This window comes from Nycticebus coucang, chromosome 20 (assembly GCF_027406575.1).
Source record: "Nycticebus coucang isolate mNycCou1 chromosome 20, mNycCou1.pri, whole genome shotgun sequence".
NCBI classification, from domain to species: domain Eukaryota; kingdom Metazoa; phylum Chordata; class Mammalia; order Primates; family Lorisidae; genus Nycticebus; species Nycticebus coucang.
The window spans coordinates 11,098,530-11,119,837 of NC_069799.1; the positions used below are offsets into that span (position 1 = coordinate 11,098,530).

Below are 21,308 nucleotides of genomic sequence, written 5' to 3' on the forward strand. Positions count from 1 at the left end.
TACCTTGGTGTACTATAAGACTTTAGTTTTAAAAGGTATTTTGACAGTTGTTACATCTATTCCCATTACCTAGTATGATTCTCTGATGTCAATATGTGAGCAATTATTATATTAGAGGCTTTCCCACTTTCGTTTACATCTGTAAGCTTTTGCTCAAGTATGAATTCTCTTGTGTATAGTAAGGTACCAGCACTGGCTAAAGGCTTTGCTACATTCTTCACATTTGTAGTGTTTCTCTCCCATATGAATTCTCTGATGTTTAGTAAGGTCTGAGCACCGAGTAAATATCCCACCACATTCTTCACATTTGTAGTACTTCTCTCTGGTATGAATTATCTTATGTCTAGTAAGGTTCCCACGCTGATTAAAGGGTTTGCCACATTCTTTACATTTGTAGGGTTTCTCTCCAGTATGAATTCTCTTATGTTTAATAAGGTCTGAGTGCTCCTTATGGGCTTTGCCACTTTCTTCACATTTGTAGGCTTTCTCTCCAGTATGAATTCTTTTATGTTTAGAAAGGGCTGAGTACCCACTAAAAGCTTTGTCACATTCTTCACGTTTATAGAGTTTCTCTCTTGTATGAATTTGCTTATGTTTAGAAAGGTATGAGCACCAACTAAAGGCTTTGGCACATTCTTTGCATTTGTTTAAGGTTTCTCTCCAGTATGAATTCTCTTATGTTTAGTAAGGTATGAGGTCTCATTAAATGCTTTGCCACATTCTTTGCAGTTGTAAGGTTTCTCTCCAATACAAATTCTCTTAAGTTTAGTAAAGCTTGAGCAAGATTTAAACACTTGGCCACATTCTTTAGATTTGTAAGTTTTCTCTCCATTATAAATTATGTTATGTTTATTTATGTGTGAGCACTGGTTAAAGGCCTCCCCACATTCTTTACATTTAAAAGGCCTCTCTATAGTGTGTCTTATCTTCTCTCTATCTATACTTGACAAGTTTTGGAACAAACATTTTTTAGACTGGAACATTTTGCTACAGTTAGTCATTGAATATTGGTTCAGTCCATTATAACAGCTTGTATACTCCTTATACTCACACATACATTCCCAGGATTTTATTAACTTTAAATTCCCAAGGCCACAGCTTCCATATATTGTCAATACCATTTTCTGGAATGAAATATTTAAGTCCTGCTGTGGCAAATGGTCTTGAGTGGAATGAGAAGATGGAGCTGAAAGAAATTTGAAAAATAACAAATTATCTCATGTATTTTTTTTTTCAGAATAACATTAATACACATTATGAGTTTAATACACAAAATTATAACAAATACATTAGTAAGGTGGTATAATACAATTTAAATCTCTCATTGTTTTTTTTTGAGACAGAGTCTCACTATGTCACCCTTGGTAGAGTGATGTGGCATCACAGCACACAGCAACCTCAGACTCTTGGGCTTAAGCAATTCTCTTGCCTCAGCCACCCAAGTAGCTGGGACTACAGATGCCCACAACGCTCAGTTATTTTTTGGTTGTAGTTGTCGTTGTTTAGCAGGCCTGGGCTGGGTTCGAACCTGCCAGCTTCTGATGTATGTGGCTGGAGCCCTAGCCACTGAGCTACAGGCACCAAGTCAAAAACTCTAATTGTCTTTTAAATAAGTAAAATAACAAAAACTTACTTACCAAATTGCTAGTGTGGGAATTCTAACAACCAGGTAGGAGTTTGCAACATATCAGGTGAGCACAATGCCAAGAATCACATGAAAGGAAAAAAAGTTTATTATATCTAATGACAATGGCTTTTCCCCCTTTTTTTTTTTTTTCCTTGAGATAGAGTCTTACTTTGTCACCCTGGGTAAGGTGCTGTGGCGTTACAGCTCACAGCAACCTCCAGCTCTTGGGCTAGGGCAATTCTCTTGCCTCAGCCTCCCGAGTTGCTGGGACTACAGGTGCCCACCACAACGCCCAGCTATTTTTGTTGCAGTTGCCACTGCTGTTTTAACTGGCCGGTGCTGGGTTTGAACGCCACCCGGCTTTTCCCCCTTTTTAATATGGCATGGCACATATAGAAGTAAACTTCCAACTCTCAGCTATTCCTTGTGACACTTGTATCTATCCTTCTACTTTCTGAGAACCCTTCCAAGACTGTTTTCTGTCTCCCATAACACCATGTTGAAAGGAATGTTGAAAGGTGTTATGGTTTGAAATACAGATTAGGTGTGCTGAAATGACTGGTAAAAGATTACTACAGCAGCCCAGCACCTTTAGGACCACAGACAGAGAACAAGTGTCATAAACGACAACAGGATCTCACGAAAAATGGTGAAAATTGCTTTAACTGGAATATTAACACACAATTCTACAGAAGAAACATAATCAGAACAGATTTCAGGCTCCCTGAATCTCTAGTACAGTCAATTGTTGTCATTTTTTTAACCTTCTGTGCTATTTTTTAAAATCTAAGAAAGAATAATTTGGGCTCAGCACCCATAGCACAGGGGTTATGGCGCCAGCCACATACACTGAGGCTGGTGGGTTTGCCCGGGGAGCTAAACAACAGCAACATAAATAAAAAAATAGCCGGGTGTTGTGGTGGGTGCCTGTAGTCCCAGCTACTTGGGAGGCTGAGGCAAGAGAATCGCTTAAGCCCAAGAGTTTGAGGTTGCTGTGAGTTGTGACGCTATATCACTCTACTGAGAGCAACAGCTTGAGACTCTGTCTCAAAAAAAAAAATAAAATAAAATACTCTAACCAGAAAGCTTTACTTAATAAACATTTTAGAACACTAAAGATAATTTTAGGGCCACGCCTGTGGCTCAGCAGGTAGGGCTCCAGCCCCATATACAAGGTGGGCCATTCAAACCTGGCCCCAGCCAAACTGCAACAAAAAAATAGTTGGGCGTTGTGGCAGGCACCTGTAGTCCCAGCTACTCGGGAGGCTGAGGCAAGAGAATAGCCTAAGCCCAGGAGTTGGAGTAGGAGGTTGTTCTGAGATGTGTGACACCACGGCACTCTACCAAGGGCGATAAAGTCAGACTCAGTCTCTACAAAAGAAAATTAAAAAAGATAATTTCATTATGTCATTACTATATTGATGCCATTATAAAAACTAAAAGTGCTGGGAGGCGCCTGTGGCTCAAGGAGTAGGGTGCCGGTCCCATATGCCGGAGGTGGCGGGTTCAAACCCAGCCCTGGCCAAAAAAACCACAAAAAAAAAAAAAAAAAAACTAAAAGTGCTGTAATTCAGCCTGTGGAAGCAAAGAAAAGCTTACGTTTCAAAATAAAGTAAAAATATTAATTTTTTAAAATATATGATGTAGTCACTACTATGTAAAATAAACATTTGGAGTAAATTATGTTATAATTTAGATATAGATTAAGAAGGGAGATAACAATTCTAATGATTCATTTTTGCCTGCAGCAAATTCAAACTTTCAAGTAAATCTTTTAGTCAATAAGAATGCTAATTATCTAATTTATTTCTGGCATAATATGAAATTCTGGTATATTCTGAATTTTTGAATCTAAAATTATGAAAAATTTAATATACAACAAAATAGAAAGTGAAAACACAAGAGGGGTGAAATTAGCTAAATAGTGAAATAGGAAGTCCCTTGCCGCGCCCACGGCATTACCGCCGAAGCGAGGCGGCGCTGACCACGTTTAGAACGCCGGTAAGGAGGCCTGTGCTCCACGGAGCTTCGCCCCCAGCGACCCCTGCACAAACGGCATCAGAAACGGTGCTCTACGTGCCAAGTCGCCCGCAGGAGCTTGAACGACCGTGGCAATCTTTAAAATTTATCACTTTGTTTTTCTTTAGCATAGGTCTGTGTGCTCTGACACTAATCACAATGTACTTTCTCAAGGCTGGACCCATTGCACTGCAAGATGAGATAAGGCACGAGCTTGCTAGACTCAATGCCGCCTATAAGTCAGGCACTAAGACGTTTAAGTAATAAATACCTTCACAGTAAATACCAATGATTTCAGACAATGTATAGATGTTTTATTAAAAGAAGAATCATTTATAACTAGAATAGACAATGATCCTATACAAATCAAAATAGTACAATCACGCAAAGACAGGGAAAGCAGGATAAACAGAGAAGTAAGAAATTATGCCAGCCTTCCCTTTGTCTTGAGCAGTTAGCAAGAAAATGTAAACCTTGTTATCTCTGGAAAGAGGAAAAAGCAAACAACTTCACAACCATGCTGAGACCAGCTCTTTTATAGTGAGTTAAACTTTGTACTGTTTAGTCTGGAAATGCTTTTAACTGTTATCAACAAAAGACAAAGCAATTAAATTGTTGTTGAAAATGTCTCGAACAATCAGAGCTTACCTAAGCATGAGAAACTGCAAACATAAAGGAAAAATCTGTACATCTAAGTAAATGATTGTAACTCTCCCACTAACTCAAAATAACTCTTGTGTATAACGCCCCCTGCCTGTAAGAAAAAGTGTATAAATACTTACATACTTTCACAGTAAAGTTACAGCTGCATACTCCAACCCGTGGTGTGTCAGACTGTCATTCCTGCGCCGACCTCTCAACCTTCCTCGCTCCTTCTCCCTGCTCTCCCTCGGACTGAAGCCCACCGACTGGGTGGCCCGTGGCAGTCCCTTCCTTGTTTATCTTCCTACAGCAACAAACATTTGACAGCCAACTATGAAAAAAGTTCCTTGGCCTGGTGACCGTAGCTCAGTGAGTAGGGCGCCAGCCACATACACCCAAGGTAGAGGGTTCGAACCCAGCCTAGGCCTTCTAAAACAATGACAACTGCAACCAAAAAATAGCTGGGCATTGTGGCGGGCACCTGTAATCCCAACTACTTGGGAGGCTGAGGCAAGAGAATCACATAAGCCCAAGAGCTTGAGGCTGCGGTGAGCTGTGACGCCACAGCACTCTACCGAAGGTGACACAAATGAGTCACTGTCTCAAAAAGAAAAAAAAAAGTGCCTTTATGACAGCCCAACACAGTGGCTCACACCTGTAATGCCAGCTATTAAGAGGCGGAGGTGACAGGATCACTTCAGTCCAGTAGTTTGATACCAGCCTCAGTGATATAATGGGACTCCCATCAAAAAAACTGCTTTTATGGGTGGCACCCATAGCTCAGTGGGTAGGGCGCCAGCCACACACACCAAGACTGGTGGGTTCAAACCTGGCCAGAGCCAGCTAAACAACAATGACAACTACAACAACAAAAATAGCCAAGCACTGTGGTGGGCACCTATAGTGCCAGCTACTTGGGAGGCTGAGGCAAGAGAATTGCTTGAGCCCAAGAGTGTGAGGTTGCTGTAAGCTGTGACACCACAGCACTCTATTGTGGGTGATGAAGTGAGACTCTGTCTCAAAAAAAACTAACAAAAACAAAAAAAAAATAACAACCTGCTTTTATGAGAGAATTGGGATCCAAAGAGGAGGTTGTAAAACTCTGCTAAATCCCTAGCCCAGTGTTTTTTACCCTTATTTACCTCACAGCACAATTGACTTTATAGTTCAACTTCAGGGGCATGCTTAAATTATGTTGACTGAAATAAAGAGTAAAAAAAATAAAATACCTTTTTTGATTTATTTTTTAACACAAAAAAGATGCACTATTATGGCCAAAAAATAAAACAAGACAATTTATTATAATTTATAATAAAAAGATAACAATTAAATTGCTTAAATTCTTTTTAAAACTTATTTATATGTATTTTTCTATTTATTATAATTTAACATTTAATGAGATATCTGAGCTTGACTTTTTTTAGAATAGCAAGGTTGACTTGTGTAAGACATAAATCTTTAAAAATCTTAAAGGAAAACATGAAAAACCTTGATGTTGATAGTAATAATAGTTTTTTTGGGGGGGATATTACACCAACAGATAAAAACAAAAGCAAATATAAATAAGGTGTACTGAGTCAAACTAAAAAGCTTCTGCATAACAATGAAATAAAAATACTCATAGGATGGGAGAAAATATTTGCAAGTATATATCTTATGAGGTTAATACCCAAATTATATGAGAAACATACAAATCAAAGCAAAATAACAATAAGTATAGTAACTAATTGAAAAATAGGCATAAAGGCTCACACCTGTAATCCTAGCACTCTGGGAGGCCAAGCCAGGTGGATTGCTTGAGTTCACAAGTTCAAGACCAGCCCAAGCAAGAATAAGACCCAGTCTCTAAAAAACAGCCAGGCATTGTGACAAGTACCTATAGTCCCAGCTTCTCAGGAGGCTGAGGGAAGAGAATCGCTTAAGCCCAAGAGTTTGAGGTTGCTGTAAGCTATGATGCCACAGCACTCTACCAAGGGCAACAAACTGAGACTCTTTCTCAAAAAAAAAAAAAAAAAAAAAAAAAAGAAAAATGGGGAGCAGATACCTTAAACTATACTAAAGTTGAGGAATCTGGGCATTAGATTTCATTGCATTGAGGGAGCTACTTAGTGTTCTGATAATATTACTGAGTCTGAATTTCTGTAGAATCACATTTAATAGTTCCATAGAAGAGGAAACCATTAAGCAGAAAATATACAACATCAGCTTTTGGTGTTCCTGGGATTTCTGAGTCAAATGCAAATATCACTATACTCACAAATTTCAGATATGATGCAAAAAGGGAAATTAAAAAATAGTTTAACACAGAGTTCATCAAAAAATACACAGAGAATCCAATATACTGAATACTAACATAAAGCTAGTAGATGAACTAACCCACACAGAGAAAAACTCAATTTAATTCAAGATGGGGGAAGAGGAGAAAACAAAGGGGAAGGAGGAGGAAAACCGGTGTGCCTCACCTAACAGGCCTATGTAAGGGTCTGTAGCACACCTGCTGGACATGCGGCACAGCTACGATAGGGACCTAACCTAAAAACACAAATGCTATAACCCAACCATTTGTACATTCATATTACCCTGAAATTACAAAAAAAAAAAAAACATAGATATTCCCAGGTCCTGAAAAACAATGGAAAAGCAGGCAGATCCTGTAGTCTTTGTAAGCCATGAACAATTCTTTGGTTTTCACTGCAACCTTAAAGGAGGATCACCAAAGAGGAAGTCTTTATATAACTTAAGAACAATGGACAGAAATGCCACATGTGAGACTCGAAGGAGACAGGCTTCTCAGAAATGATTTCCATTAGGACAGAGTTTTCCAAACCACATTTTTTTTTTTTTTTTTGAGACAGAGTCTCACCATGTCACCCTTGGTAGAGTGCCGCAACTCACAGCAACCTCAAACTCTTAGGCTCAAGCGATTCTCTTGCCTCAGCCTCCCAAGCAGCTGGGACCACAGGTGCCCGCCACGCCTGGCTATTTTTTGTTGCAGTTGTCATTGTTAGTTAACTGACCCAGGCCAGACTCGAACCCGCCACCTTCAGTGTATATGGCAGGCGCTGTAACCACTGTGCTACGGGCCCAGAGCCTCCAAACCACATTTTAAGGTCTGGCTTCCTCCTTGACTTTTGGCTCTCTCACCTGTGTCATCTGTTTTATACACTCCCACTTACCTGGGTGTTCTGTTACCATCTCATATCCTTTCACATTCCAGGGCTCTTTCCTTTGCTCCAGACAGATGATAAGATCTGGCTTAGCCATAGGAAGACCTGTCTTATCAGAAAAAAAGTAACATGACTCTTCCTGGGATGCCAATGACCAACCTAGTACTATGCTCAGATGGGAAGACAGAATGTTAAAGAAAATTTTAGGCTCAGTGCCCATAGCTCAGTGGTTAGGGGACCAGCCACACGCACTGGGGCTGGTGGGTTCGAACGCAGCCTGGGCCTGCTAAACAATGACAACACTAACAAAAAAATAGCCGGTTACCTGTAGTCCCAGCTACTTGGGTGGCTGAGGCAAGAGAATCGCTTAAGCCCAACAGCTGGAGGTTGCTGTGACCTGTGATGGCACTCCACTAAGGGCTACATAGTGAGACTCTGTCTCAAAAAAAAAAAAAAGAAAAGAAAATTTTACAAAATTAATCAAAAAGTATCATTTCCTGATAGGAACTTTGGAATATGTCGAAAGTATTTAAAATTTGTGAGTCTTTAGGTCTCTTACCCAGTAACAGTGAATTAAAAATTCACTAGTATTGGGCGGCGCCTGTGGCTCAGTGAGTAGGGCGCCGGCCCCATATACCGAGGGTGGCGGGTTCAAACCCAGCCCCGGCCAAACTGCAACCAAAAAATAGCCGGGCGTTGTGGCGGGCGCCTGTAGTCCCAGCTGCTCGGGAAGCTGAGGCAAGAGAATCGCGTAAGCCCAAGACTTAGAGGTTGCTGTGAGCCGTGTGACGCCACGGCACTCTACCAAGGGCGGTACAGTGAGACTCTGTCTCTACAAAAAAATTAAAAAAAAAAATTCACTAGTACTGGGCGGCGCCTATGGCTCAGTGAGTAGGGTGCTGGCCCCATATATCGAGAGTAGTGGGTTCAAACTCAGCCCGGGCCGAACTACAACAAAAAAATAGCCAAGGTTGTGGCAGGCACCTGTAGTCCCAGCTACTTGTGAGGCTGAAGCAAGAGACTCACCTAAGCCCAAGAGTTGGAGGTTGCTGTGACCTGTGATGCCACAGCACTCTACCGAGGGCAATAAAGTAAGACTCTGTCAGCAAAAAAAAAAACAAAAAAACAGGGTGCATCTTACAAGGGTATATGTGAAACTCGGTAAATGGTCTGTAAAGCTAGTGAATGATGCCCCATGATCATATCAATGTACACAGCTATGATTAAAAAAAAAAAAAATCACTAGTATTGGATAAAACTGAATTTTATGGTGTGGCTAATAATACTTGATGCCACTAAATTTCTAAAATTACCACTAATCTAGAGAAAAGGATACAGATCAGCTAAAGAAAGGATAAGATTAATGTCAAGATAAACCATGTTGAGGATTTTTTTCTATACCAACAAATCCCCAAGTTTTCCTTGGAAACAAGGATCTGAAGCTCATTCATATAAAGCAGAAACTCCCAAAAAACATTTTACAAAAGAAAGATATGAAATCCTTAGTGTGGAATAGGAATTGTGTATTGAAGTTATTCTCACCTAGGGAGACCAGGTTGCTATAGTTCTCTAACATCACATTGCAATACAAATTCTTCTGAGCAGGGTCCAGGCATGCCCACTCTTCTGGAGAAAATTCTATGGTCACATCCTCGAATGTCAACAGTTTCTAAAAGTAGAACACATATTTACAAAGTGGCTATAAAAAGAATCCTTAATGTGACAAAAGGTGGAATAAAAAAGGGCAAGAGTACTGGTTCTTATCATCAGAGTGACTGATAATATTTGAAAAGATAATCTTTAACACATTAATATCCTCTAAGGAAAGAGGATGACATAAGATCCTCAAAACCAGTGTAGATAGATACTATTGTTTTCTAGATGATACAGTATAAAATTCAAGGTAACAACACAGACTTTTACATACAGTCATATTCATATTTCAAACAGAAAAGAAATGCTGAATTAAAATGTGCCTGTAGTTCCAGCTACTCCAGAGGCTGAGGCAAGAGGATCGCTTGAGCCCAAGAATTATGATGAGGCTATGATGCCATTCAATCTACCCAGGGCTACACAGTGAGACTTTGTCATAAAATAAAAAAAATAAATAAAAACAAAACAAAATAACAGCCCTGATTTTCCAAAGCAAGCTATATGCAAAGGGCATCTCAAGAGAAAAGGACTTTCCAGATGAACTGTGATGGTTTATGCACATCAGTTGGTAAATCACAAGGTACCTATAAATAATTAAAAGAAAAATAATTTCACAGTGGAAAATTTGTTAGAAATAATTTTAACAAAGTGAATAAAAAAAATGTTTTTGAGACAAAGTCTCACTCTGTCACCCTGAGTACAGTGCCATGGCATCATCTTAGCTCACAGCAACCTCAAACTCTTGGGCTCAAGCAATCCTCCTGTCTTAGCCTCCCAAGTAGCTGGAACTACAGGCACTAGCCAAAATGTCTGGCTAGTTTTTTTTTATTTTTAGTATAGATGGTCTCACTCTTCCTCAGACTGGTCTCAAACTCCTGAGCTCAAGCAATCCACCCACGTTGGCCTCCCAGAGTGCTAGGATTACAGTTGTGAGCCACTGCACCCAGCCTAGTTGTAAAGATTCTTAACTTTTCTTTGACAACATTACATCCTGGAACTCTAAAGAGAGTGTCCAAGATATCTTTCAGGCCCCACAATCCAGTGGATTATTTAACCCACCCAGACCAGCAGCCCATACCAAGAAATTGATTCAATTAGAATCATGACCCAGGAGCTAAAAGCAAAACAGAAAGATGATTTCAAGACTCTTAAAATTTTGCCCCAAACTTAAGACAATTATAAAACCTAGGCTGGGCACCCATATCTCAGTGGTTAGGGAGCTGGCCACATGCTCCAGGGCTAGTGTGTTCCAACCCCGCCCGGGCCTGCTACCTACACACACACACACACACACACACACACACACACACACACTAACTACACACAAAAAAATAGCCAAGCATCGTGGCAGGCGCCTGTAATCCCAGCCACCAGGTAGACTGAGGTAAGAGAATTGCTTGAACACAAGAATTGGAGGTTGCTGTGAATTATGACACCACAGAACTGTACCGAGGGTGACAAAGTGAGATTCTATCTCAATAAAAAACAAAACAAACAAACAACAACAACAACAAAAAAAAAAAAAAAACAGTTCAAGACCAGCCCAAGCAAGAGCAAGACCCTATCTCTAAAATAGAAAAACTATCCAGACATTGTGGCAGGTCCTATAGTCCCAGCTACTTGAGAGGCAAGAGAATCACTTGAACCCAAGTAGGAGGTTGCTGTGAACTACAATGATGCCACAGCACTCTACTCAGGATAACAGAATAAGACTCTGTCTCAAAAATAAATTGGTAGAATTTAGTTGCAAAGACCTCTATCAGAGCTTGGAACATTTCTATATGGGTTAAATTTTTATACTATTTCAGTCTCTTCCCTTATTATGTTTATTCAAACATTTCTTCTTTACTTTGTTTCTATAGATTGTCTCCTTTTTTAATTTTTTTCATTTTTTCAAAGTTTTATAATACATTGACAAACATTTATGGTACTCCTTTATATTCCTTTTTTGTTTTTTATTTTAAAATGCTACTAAGATTAACTCTTTCATATCTGGACCTAGTAAATTGAGTCTTCTCTCTTTGAGCTTCAGGAGTAAATTTTTTTTTTTTTTTTTTTGAGACAGAGTCTCACTATGTCACCCTCGGTATAACGCCATGACATCACAGCTCACAGCAACCCCCAACTCTTGGACTTAAGTGATTCTTTTGCCTCAGCCTCACAAGTAGTTGGGACTACAGGCGCCCGCCACAACCCCCAGCTATTTTTTTGTTGTAGTTGTTTAGTTGGCCCAGCCAGGTCCAAACCCGCCACCTCTAGAATCGCTCTAGAATCACTTGCCTTCTGACAAATAGTTTGTTGGATCTATTTCCATCTCTGAATACTGGCTGAAAATGACAGGCAGCCAGACTCTCTTTGGCCAGTAATAAGGACGCCCTTCTACTTTTGGTAGAGAAGAGTCTCACTATTGCTCGAGCTGGTCTCCATCACCTGAGCTCAAACAATCCACCTGCCTCAGCTACCTAGAGTGCTAGGATTACAGACATAAGTCACCAAGCCCAGCCTGAAAAGTTGATTTTTTTTTTGAGACACAGTCTCACTTTGTCGCCCTCAGTAGAATGTCATAGTGTCACATAGCTCAAAGCCAATTCAATCTCTTGGGCTCAAGTGAGCCTCTTGCCTCAGCCTCCTGAGCAACTGGGACTACAGGCACCTGCCATAACGCCTGGTTATTTTTAAAGATAGGGGTGACACTCTTGCTCAGGTTGGTCTCAAACTCCTGAGCTCAGGAAATCCACCTGGCTTGGCCTCCCAGAGTGCTAGGATTACAGGTGTTGAGTCACTGCACCTGACTTGATAAATAAATTTTAAAAAGCATTTAAAAATACTAAAGATAATCTTTTATTTTGTTATTAACATACTGATACTGGCCAGCATTCTTCCCTTCTTTCTTTGAGATGCCAGGCCATTTTCCTGCTCTTCTCACTTCTCTCTCTCACCTCTTCTCCCCCTTCCCTCTCTGTAATATAAAATAAACTTACACTTTTTTTTTTTGCATGTACTAACAGTTTATTTTTTTTAATCATGCAGTATAATCTTTGTTTTTCTACTTATCTATTTCCCTTTCTTTTTTTTTTTAATTGTAAGTAAATTTATTTCAGGTTAATGTGAGGGTATAAGCAACCTGGTCAAAGTATTTAACTGTTAGGTAGAGTTCGTCTTGCGGTTATGTCCCACACACAAAAGGTGTGCCAACCCCCTCACCCCCTATGCCCATTCAGTGAAAGCACCTCTCACCCCTCCCGATTTGTGACCCCTCCCCTTCAACTTGAATTGAAATGAGTTTTTCTCCTATTTAGGCTAAACTTATACTTTAATATCCTAAAAAAAAATTGCTGATACTATTCTTACCCAAAATGAAAAGCCTGTAATCTAGCCTTTAGAAGTTAGAAAAAAAAAGCTTAACATTTCTTTTCTCTTTTTTTTTGAGAGTCTCATACTTTGTCACCCTGGGTAGAGTGCCTTGGCATCACTGTCACTACAGCTCACAGCAACCTCAAACTCTTGGGCTTGACCAATCCTCTTTTTTTTTTGAGACAGAGCCTCAAGCTGGTCGCCCTGGGTAGAGTGCTATGCCATCACAGCTCACAGCAACCTCCAACTCCTGGGCTCAAGCGATTCTCCTGTCTCTGCCTCTCAAGTAGCTGGGACTACAGGCGCCGACCACAAAGCCCAGCTGTTTTTTGGTTGCAGCCGTCATTGTTGTTTGGTAGGTCTGGGCTGGATTCAAACCCGCCAGCTCAGGTGTATGTGGCTGGTACCTCAGCCGCTTGAGCCACAGGTGCTAAGCCTTGACCAATCCTCTTGCCTCAGCCTTCCGAGCACCTAGGACTACAGGTGCCTACCATGATGCCCAGCTAGTTTTTCTATTTTTAGTACAGAGGGGGTGTCACTCTTGCTCAGGCTGGTCTCAAACTCCTGAGCTCAAACAATCCACCAGCCTTGGTATCTCCCAATGCTAGGATTACAGGCATGAGCCATCACACCCGGCAACATTTCTTTTTTCTAATTCTCAAAGGAGATGATTTATCTTTGTAAATAAAAAGGTGAATGTTATAAAATGAAAGTCATTGATATGTAAAATGAATTGCGAATAAATCATCTTGTCATTTAGATACAGGCTGAGGACAGATGAAAATCCTGATGAATGTTTTTTATCTGCAGTAAACCTAAACTTAACAAGTAAACATTTTAATAGGCTTGACGCCTGTAACACAGTGGTTACAGCGCTAGCCACATACACCCAGGCTGGCAGGTTCAAACCCAGCCCAGGCCAGCTAAACAACAATGGCAACTGCAATAAAAAAATAGTTGAGCACTATAGCAGGTGCCTGTGGTCCAGCTACTTGGGAGGCTGAGGCAAGAGAACTGCTTAAGCCCAAGAGTTAGAGGTTGCTGTGAGCTGTGATGCTACAGCACTCTACTGAGGGCAACATAGTGGGACTCTTGTCTCAAAGAAAAAAAAATGTTAATAAATATGAGATGCTTACTAATTATCTGACTTACTTCTCCCATAATGCATAAATTCAAGCATATTGTTCTTAATGTTTGAATCTACATTACAGACAAATTTGAAACAGAACAAATCAGAAAGTAAAAACATATAGGGAGAGTGACATCTAAAGATGGAAGAATAGGAAATTCCTCACTTGTACAGTGTCCCTGCCCCCAGCATCTATAATGTGGCAGTCATCCATGACAGAAGTACATCATGATATACCTGGGAGCCAAGGAGGGTGGTGGTCATTTTGAGAAGGAAGGCCCTTATGCAGGTGGCAAACTTGAGGACCCTTGTTCTTGGCAATAGACCAGGAAATGGCCCATCCAATTTGGTACTACTGAGAATTCTGAAGCTACCATTTCCAACTTCCCTCAGCCAAAGTCTGGCAATAGTGCTGCCCATCCAGAGACCTGGGGGTGAGATGTTCATTCAAGGCCATTGAGGCAGCCTGAAGACTTTGGTGTTTGCTGTGGTCTATGAAGCAGTTCTGTAACTCAGTTTCAGCCCTCTTAGCCATAGTCTATGGCCAGTCCAGTTCACCCAAGAACCTACACAATGACCTGAAAAAACCTCCCAGGAGGCTCAGTGCCTGTAGCTCAGTGGTTAGGGTGCTGGCCACATACACCAGGGCTGGCGGGTTCAAACCCACCCTGGGCCTGCCAAACAACAGTTCCAACAACAACAACAACAACAAATAGTCAGGCATTGTGGCAGGCGCCTGTAGTCCCAGCTACTTGGGAGGCTAAGGCAAGAGAATCTCTTAAGCCCAAGAGTTGCAGGTTGCTGTCAGCTGTGACACCACAGCACTCTACTGAGGGTGACATAGTGAGACTCTGTCTCCAAAAAAAAAAAAGAAAAGAAAAAGATAAAAAAGAAAATAATTGCATCTACAATATCATCAAAATAATAAATTTCTTATAAGGTAAAAGGTCTTTATACAGAAAAAAATATATAAGATATTAATGAAAAGAAACTGAAAGATGGTGGCGCCTGTGGCTCAGTCAGTAAGGCGCCGGCCCCATATACCGAGGGTGGCGGGTTCAAACCCGGCCCCGGCCAAACTGCAACCAAAAAATAGCCGGGCGTTGTGGCGGGCGCCTGTAGTCCCAGCTACTCGGGAGGCTGAGGCAAGAGAATCGCTTAAGCCCAGGAGTTGGAGGTTGCTGTGAGCTGTGTGAGGCCACGGCACTCTACCGAGGGCCATAAAGTGAGACTCTGTCTCTACAAAAAAAAAAAAAAAAAGAAACTGAAAGACACAAATAAATATAAAAATGCCCCATGTTTATGTATTAGAAAAATTAATATTGTTAAAGTACCATATTATCCAAACCAACCTGTAGACTTAATGTAATATTTGTCAAAATTCTAATAGCATTATTTTTAAAATAATTGATAAAAAACAATCCTAGGCCAGCCTGGTGGCTCACTCCTGTAATCCTAGCACTCTGGGAGGCCAAGGCAGATAGAATGCTCAAGCTCAGAAACTGGAGCCCAGCCTGAGCATGAGTGAGACCCTATCTCTACTAAAAACAGAAAAAGTAGCCTGGCATAGTGGCAGGCACCTGTAGTCCCAGCTACTAGGGAGGTTGAGGCAAGTGGATTGCTCACTCAAGCCCAGGACACCAAGGCACTCAACCCATGGCCACAGAGCGAGACCGTGTTACAACAAAAATTCCAAAATTTATATGAACCTACAGGAGACTTTGAATTGTCAAAGCAGTGCTGAAGAAGAACGAGGTTGGGGACTTCATGCTTTCAGATTTCAAACTATTTTTCCAAAACATAGTAATGAAAACAGATGGCATGTACATTAAAAACTGACATAAAGGGGCGGCACCTGTGGCTCAGTCAGTAGGGTGCCGGCCCCATACGCCGAGGGTGGAGGGTTCAAACCAGGCCCCGGCCAAACTGCAACCAAAAAATAGCCGGGCGTTGTGGCGGGTGCCTGTAGTCCCAGCTTCTCGGGAGGCTGAGGCAAGAGAATCGCTTAAGCCCAGGAGTTGGAGGTTGCTGTAAGCTGTGTGAGGCCACGGCACTCAATGAGGGCCATAAAGTGAGACTCTGTCTCTACAAAAAAAAAAAAAAAAAAAAACTGACATAAAATACTGGCGCCTGTGGCTCAGTGAGTAGGGCATCAGCCCCATATATTGAAGGTGGTGGGTTCAAACCCGGCCCCGGCCAAACTGCAACAAAAAAATAGCGGGTCATTGTGGCGGGCTCCTGTAGTCCCAGCTTCTCAGGAGGCTGAGGCAAGAGAATCGCCTAAGTCCAGGAGTTGGAGGTTGCTATGAGCTGTGATACCACAGCACTCTACCAAGGGTGATATTTTTTTTGTTTCTACAAACCAGGCCCCGGCCAAACTGCAACCAAAAAATAGCCGGGGCTGTTTCTACAAAAAAAATAATAAGTTTAACTTTAAAAAAAAATTGACACAACAACCCAGAGATGTGAAAAGAAAGTCTAGAGGCTCAGCGCCCGCAGCTCAGTGATTAGGGCACCAGCCACATACACCCAGGCTGGTGGGTTCGAACCTGGCCCAGGCCAGCTAAACAACAACTGTAACAAAAAAATAGCCTGGCATTGTGCCTATAGTCCCAGCTACCTAGGAGGCTGAGGCAAGAGAATCACTAAAGCTCAAGAGTTTGAGGTTGCTGTGCTGTGGGTTGTGACACCACAGCACTCTACCTAGGACAACATGGTGAGAGTCTGTCTCAAAAAAAAAAAAAAGAAAGCCTAGAAATAAATCCAAGCATATAAGGTAAATCAATTCTTCACAAGAACATCAAGAATATATAATATAAAACGTATTGTCCCTTAAACCTTTAATGCTAGAAAATCTAGCTAGATATCCAAAGAAAAAGAATATTAAACCATTTTGCTCACACGATACCAAAAAAATTACTCAATGACAAATAAAATATATTAATTTTTAAAAATCAACATGCAAAATATCTTTCTCATATTGGTCTTAGCAATGATTTTTTGAATATGATGCAAAAAAGTGTACCAGGAAAAGCAAATAAATTAGACTGCATTAAACCAAAACACTTCTACACAACAAAAACAACAATGAAATAAGAAAACTTACAGGATGAAAGAAAACTTTTGCAAACCATATATCTGACAAAAGGTTAGTATCAAAAATACATAAGAAACTCATATAAATTAAAGTCAAAAACAGGCTCGGCACCTACGGCTCAAGCGGCTAAGGCACCAGCCACATACACCTGAGCTGGCGGGTTCGAATCCAGCCCAGGCCAGCCAAACAACGACGACGGCTACAACCAAACAATAGCCCGGCATTGTGGCAGGCACCTATAGTCCCTGCTACTTGGCAGGCAGAGGCAGGAGAATCGCTTGAGCCCAGGAGTTGGAGGTTGCTGTGAGCTGTGATGCCATAGCACTCTAGCCAGGACAACAGCTTGAGGCTCTGTCTCAAAAAATAAGTAAATAAATAAAGTCAAAAACAATAATGAAAATAGTAATAATCCAATTGAAAAGTAGAGAAAAGATTTAATAGAGGTTTGTTTTTTTTTTCCCCCCCAAAAAATACATACAAATGCCAGGCATGGAGGCTCATGCTTGTAATCCTAGCACTCTGGGAGGCTGAGGTGGGTGAATTGCCTGAGCTCATGGGTTCGAGATCAGCCTGAGCAAGAGAGAGACCCCACCTCTGTAGCCAGGCGTTGTGGCAGACGCCTATAGTCCCAACTACTGGCCTATCTTCCCAGCTACTTGGGAAGCTGAGGCAAGAGAATCACTTGAGCCTAAGAGTTTGAGGTTGCTGTGAGCTATGATGCCACTGCAATCTATCAAGGGTGACAAAGAAAGACTGTCTCCAAAAAAAAAAAAAAAACACATACATACCAAGGGCAAACAGGTATATAAAAAGGTGCTCACCATCACCAGTCATTATGCAACCGCACATTACAACAATGATGAGATATCAAAAAGAAGAGAGATAACAAGTGATGACAAGAGCACGAAGAGAATGAAATACAGTAAACTTTCTTGAACTGTTGTTGGTAGATTCGTTATGAAAACAAGTACGGAGGCTTTTTAAAAAATAATTTTTTATTGGGCGGCGCCTGTGGCTCAGTTGGTAAGGCACCGGCCCCATGTACCAAGGGTGGCGGGTTCAAACCCAACCCCAGCCAAACTGCAACCAAAAAATAGCCGGGCCTTGTGGCGGGCGCCTGTAGTCCCAGCTACTCGGGAGGCTGAGGCAAGAGAATGGCTTAAGCCCAGGAGTTGGAGGTTGCTGTGAGCTGTGTGAGGCCACGGCACTCTACCGAGGGCCATAAAGTGAAACTCTGTCTCTACAAAAAAAATAAATAAATAAAAAATAAAAATAATAATAATTTTTTTATTTAAAAAATAGAACTACCATACAGTCCAGCAATCCTACTTCTCTGTATATAAACAAAGGAAATCAAATCAGAATCTCAAAGAAGTATCTTCACCCCATGAAATTGCAATATTATTCACAGTTGCCAAGATACAAAAATATTATCTATACACACGATGGAATAATATTCAACCATAAAAAATAACGAAATCCTGCCATGTCAACAACATGATGGACCTGGAGGACATCATGCCAAGTAAAATAAGCTGGAAATAGCAGGGCGTGGTGGCTCACTTCTGTAATCCCAGCACTCTGGGAGGTCATAGTTGGTGGATCGCCTGAACTGTAGAGTTTGAGACCAGCTGGGCAAGAGAGAGACCCAATCTCTAAAAATAGCCATTCATTTTAGGGCGCCTGTAGTCCCAGCTACTCAGGAGGCCAAGGCAGTAGAATCTCTTGAGCCCAAGAGTTTGAGGTTGCTGTGAGCTCTGACATCATGGCACTCTACCCAGGGTAACAAACTAAGCCTCTGTCTCAAAAATTAATAAATAACATAAAATAAGCAAGAAACAGAAAGGCAAATACTTTCTTCTCACTTATACCGGGACTCTAAAATAACAGAACTCATAGAAGCAGAGAGTAGAAAATTCCCAGAATACTGTTTCCTGACAAAAGCATTAGAATTAGGAAATATTTTAAATGCGTGGGTCCTTACCTCCACTATCCAGTACTACTGAATCAGACAGTTGTGAAACCAAGACCAGGAAAAGACAGGAGTATTACTTCACCCTATGAAGTTTCCAAAGGGTAACCTCAACCTAAAGATAATCTGGTAAAGTGTGTGAGCCTAGGAAAGATAAAAAGGAGGCGGAACACAAGTATTTTTTACATGGAGGATCAGGTGATTATTCTGTTTTCCTCTCATGTAAAATGTACAGAAACAGAAGCAATTTATTTTTAAAACAGCCACCCAAACCTCAGTGAAAAAAAATGATCAACAATTAAAATACTGTATCTGACTGAAAAACAAAGGATAAATAGTTGTTAACGTTATGAGTTGGAAAGCAGCAGTAGGCATTTGGAAATGTGGGGAAAGCACTAGGAATTAGGATTTCCAACAATCCCTAGAACAGTTAGGCTGGGCAAAGTGGATTTGTCCTGGATTTTAGACCCTGCTAGTCATAACTTTGGAAAATGCAAAGAAAATCAGTCCCCCCTAGCGAGTGTTAAAATAATTAAATAGGGGCTGTAGTGCCCTGGGTTCCTCCTTAAGAAAACCTAATTTTAACTCAAACGCGTGTCCCGTAAATTATAATCTAAAAGAAAACAAAACACAGGCAAACAAAATGCGGCCAATAAAGCTCTAATTACATAACCAGAAAGTAGTAACTGTACCCGATTACTGAATTTGGTCGCTTCCTCACACACCTCATAAATGCGTTTCCTTCAAGCCCCTCCACTGGCCCCAAGACTACAAACTATGGTTGGGAGCGTCTAGATTCATAAATTACCAATTGTTCAAATGAACTCTTTAAAGTTTTTATTCTTGCTCAGTTTAATTTTTATAGGAGAAAGGAGGGGCTGGGAACCTCACGGAGCCCAATTTCTCCCATATGAGCCCCAAACTCAAGTTGGGATCCTCCCCCGATGACCCTCCCTCTGTGACCACACCGTCGGGGGGAAACGCGGCGCTGCGGGTGCGGAGCTGCCCACAGAGAGTTCCAGGCTAGGGCCGGAGCGAAAGTGCAGGGACGGGACGGGACAGAACAGGGCGCTGAGGGTCCCAGCTGCCTGCTCAGCCCCACCCTGTGTCGGAGGACACCGAGGGCCAAAGTGTACCAATGCTAAACTTCGGTTTGAAGGCTCCGGAGCTGACCCGAGGCCCTGGCCCGCCACAGCGCTTCCAGCCTGCTCCACCATCCCCTTCCTCCCTTGGCAGAGACGGACTACGCCCTCACCATTTTTCAACTTCCGGGGTTTCCGGGTGTGCTCTCAATTGTTCTCCCAATACCTGCAGGTCACAAGGTCCCAGAGGTTTCGGCAGAGACACCTAAGACCTCTGAAAACCCAACAGCGCGGAAGAGACCCACTCTGGGTACTCTACGGATCAAACAAAGACCGCGCGAGATCCCGGAAGCCACCGCCTTCTTTCTGGCTGTGTACCTGATGGGCGGGCCTCACGCGTCAGCGGCCCTGAATGGATAAGGCTCCGGGCTCCACCTTCCTGGTTATGAGTGACAGGAGACGCATCAGACTACGCCCTGATGAGGTCACACTAACAGGTGCTGTGGCTGTAGCGGTGTGTTTGTTTGTTTGTACATAGAGTCTCACTCTGTCACCCTCCGTTAGAGTACTATGGCGTCATAGCTCACAGCAGCCTCAAACTTTTAAGTTCAAGTGATCCTCTTGCCTCAGCCTTCTGAGTAGCTGGGACTACAAGCTCCCGGTCACAACGCCTGGCTATTTCCGGCTATTTTTTTAGAAACAAGGTGTGGGTCTGACTCAGGCTGGTCTCAAGCCTGTGAGCTCAGGCAATCCACACGCCTCGGCCTCCCAGAGTGCTGGGATTACATGCATGAGCCACTGCACGTGGGCCATCTGAAGCTATTTTAGGCAGGGCTTTGCCCCTGCTTTGGGAACTGGCTCTGCTCGGGAGTATGGGGGACATTTGTATTTAATCTTGAACATAAAGTATGTCCTTTTGCGAATTTTATATATACATGCATTTATGCACACAAAGATCAAATATACGTTATTCATACAAATGGAAATAACATAATGGAAATTATTTTTTTTAATCTTTTTTTTCCTTTTTTTTTTTTTTGGTTTTTGGCCAGGGCTGGGTTTGAATCCGCCACCTCCGGCATATGGGACCGGTGCCCTACTCCTTGAGCCACAGGCGCCGCCCATAATGGAAATTATTTTAAAGTATGAGATTTTATCTTCTGGTCTTTTAAAGAGGCAGCCGGAGCTTTGAAAATAGAGGAACTCCTCTAAATCAGCAATGTCCAATAGAAATAAAATGTGAGCCACATGTTATTTAAAGTTTTCTAGTAGTCAAATGAAAGAAAAAAAAAGTAAAATTGAAATAGTTTAACCCAAAGTATTCAAAATATTATTTTTTTCCATTTTATCAGCATAAAATTATTAATAGAATTTTTTTGGTGTGGTATCTTTAAAATTTAATCTATGTTTCAAGTGTCTAACATATCTCAGTTCAGACCAGCCATATTCCAGATGCCTGATAGCCATGTGGCCAGCCAGTGTACCACACTCAAGTGCAGCTCTGAGGACTTTGACTCCTCTGACATAAGAGAAGTGGTAGCATAAACCATGCTTTTTTTGTGGGAG

At 41.6% G+C, this 21,308-nt stretch overlaps 1 protein-coding gene across 4 annotated transcripts; it reads right to left on the reverse strand.

Moving 5' to 3' along the window:
- Positions 1-632: 632 nt before the first annotated feature.
- LOC128572645 (zinc finger protein 682-like) lies at positions 633-20,092 on the reverse strand. 4 transcript variants are annotated; one of them, XR_008376217.1, is made up of 6 exons: positions 19,916-20,092; positions 8,998-9,124; positions 7,465-7,560; positions 4,433-4,592; positions 1,638-1,658; positions 1,124-1,186 (listed from the first exon to the last, which is right to left on the reverse strand). XR_008376217.1 is itself a non-coding variant. In XM_053572626.1 (4 exons), the coding sequence occupies exons 1-4, from the start codon at positions 19,916-19,918 to the stop codon at positions 648-650; spliced, it is 765 nt and encodes a 254-aa protein (XP_053428601.1). In that variant the 5' UTR covers positions 19,919-20,092; the 3' UTR covers positions 633-647. The 4 variants fall into 4 exon arrangements, 3 of the variants coding, with proteins under 3 accessions (XP_053428601.1, XP_053428602.1, XP_053428603.1); XM_053572626.1 differs by lacking the exons at positions 1,638-1,658; positions 4,433-4,592 and having other exon boundaries at positions 633-1,186; XM_053572627.1 differs by lacking the exons at positions 1,638-1,658; positions 4,433-4,592; positions 19,916-20,092 and having other exon boundaries at positions 633-1,186; positions 7,465-7,564; positions 8,998-9,102.
- Positions 20,093-21,308: the final 1,216 nt, after the last annotated feature.

Excerpts from the sequence above, each read along its gene's own strand:
- LOC128572645 (XM_053572626.1), bottom strand. Across the intron at positions 7,561-8,997 it reads TAGCAACCTGGTCTCCCTAG|GTCTTCCTATGGCTAAGCCA; the intron begins GTGAGAATAACT and ends CTGATAAGACAG. Across the intron at positions 1,187-7,464 it reads GATGGTAACAGAACACCCAG|CTCCATCTTCTCATTCCACT; the intron begins GTAAGTGGGAGT and ends AATTTCTTTCAG.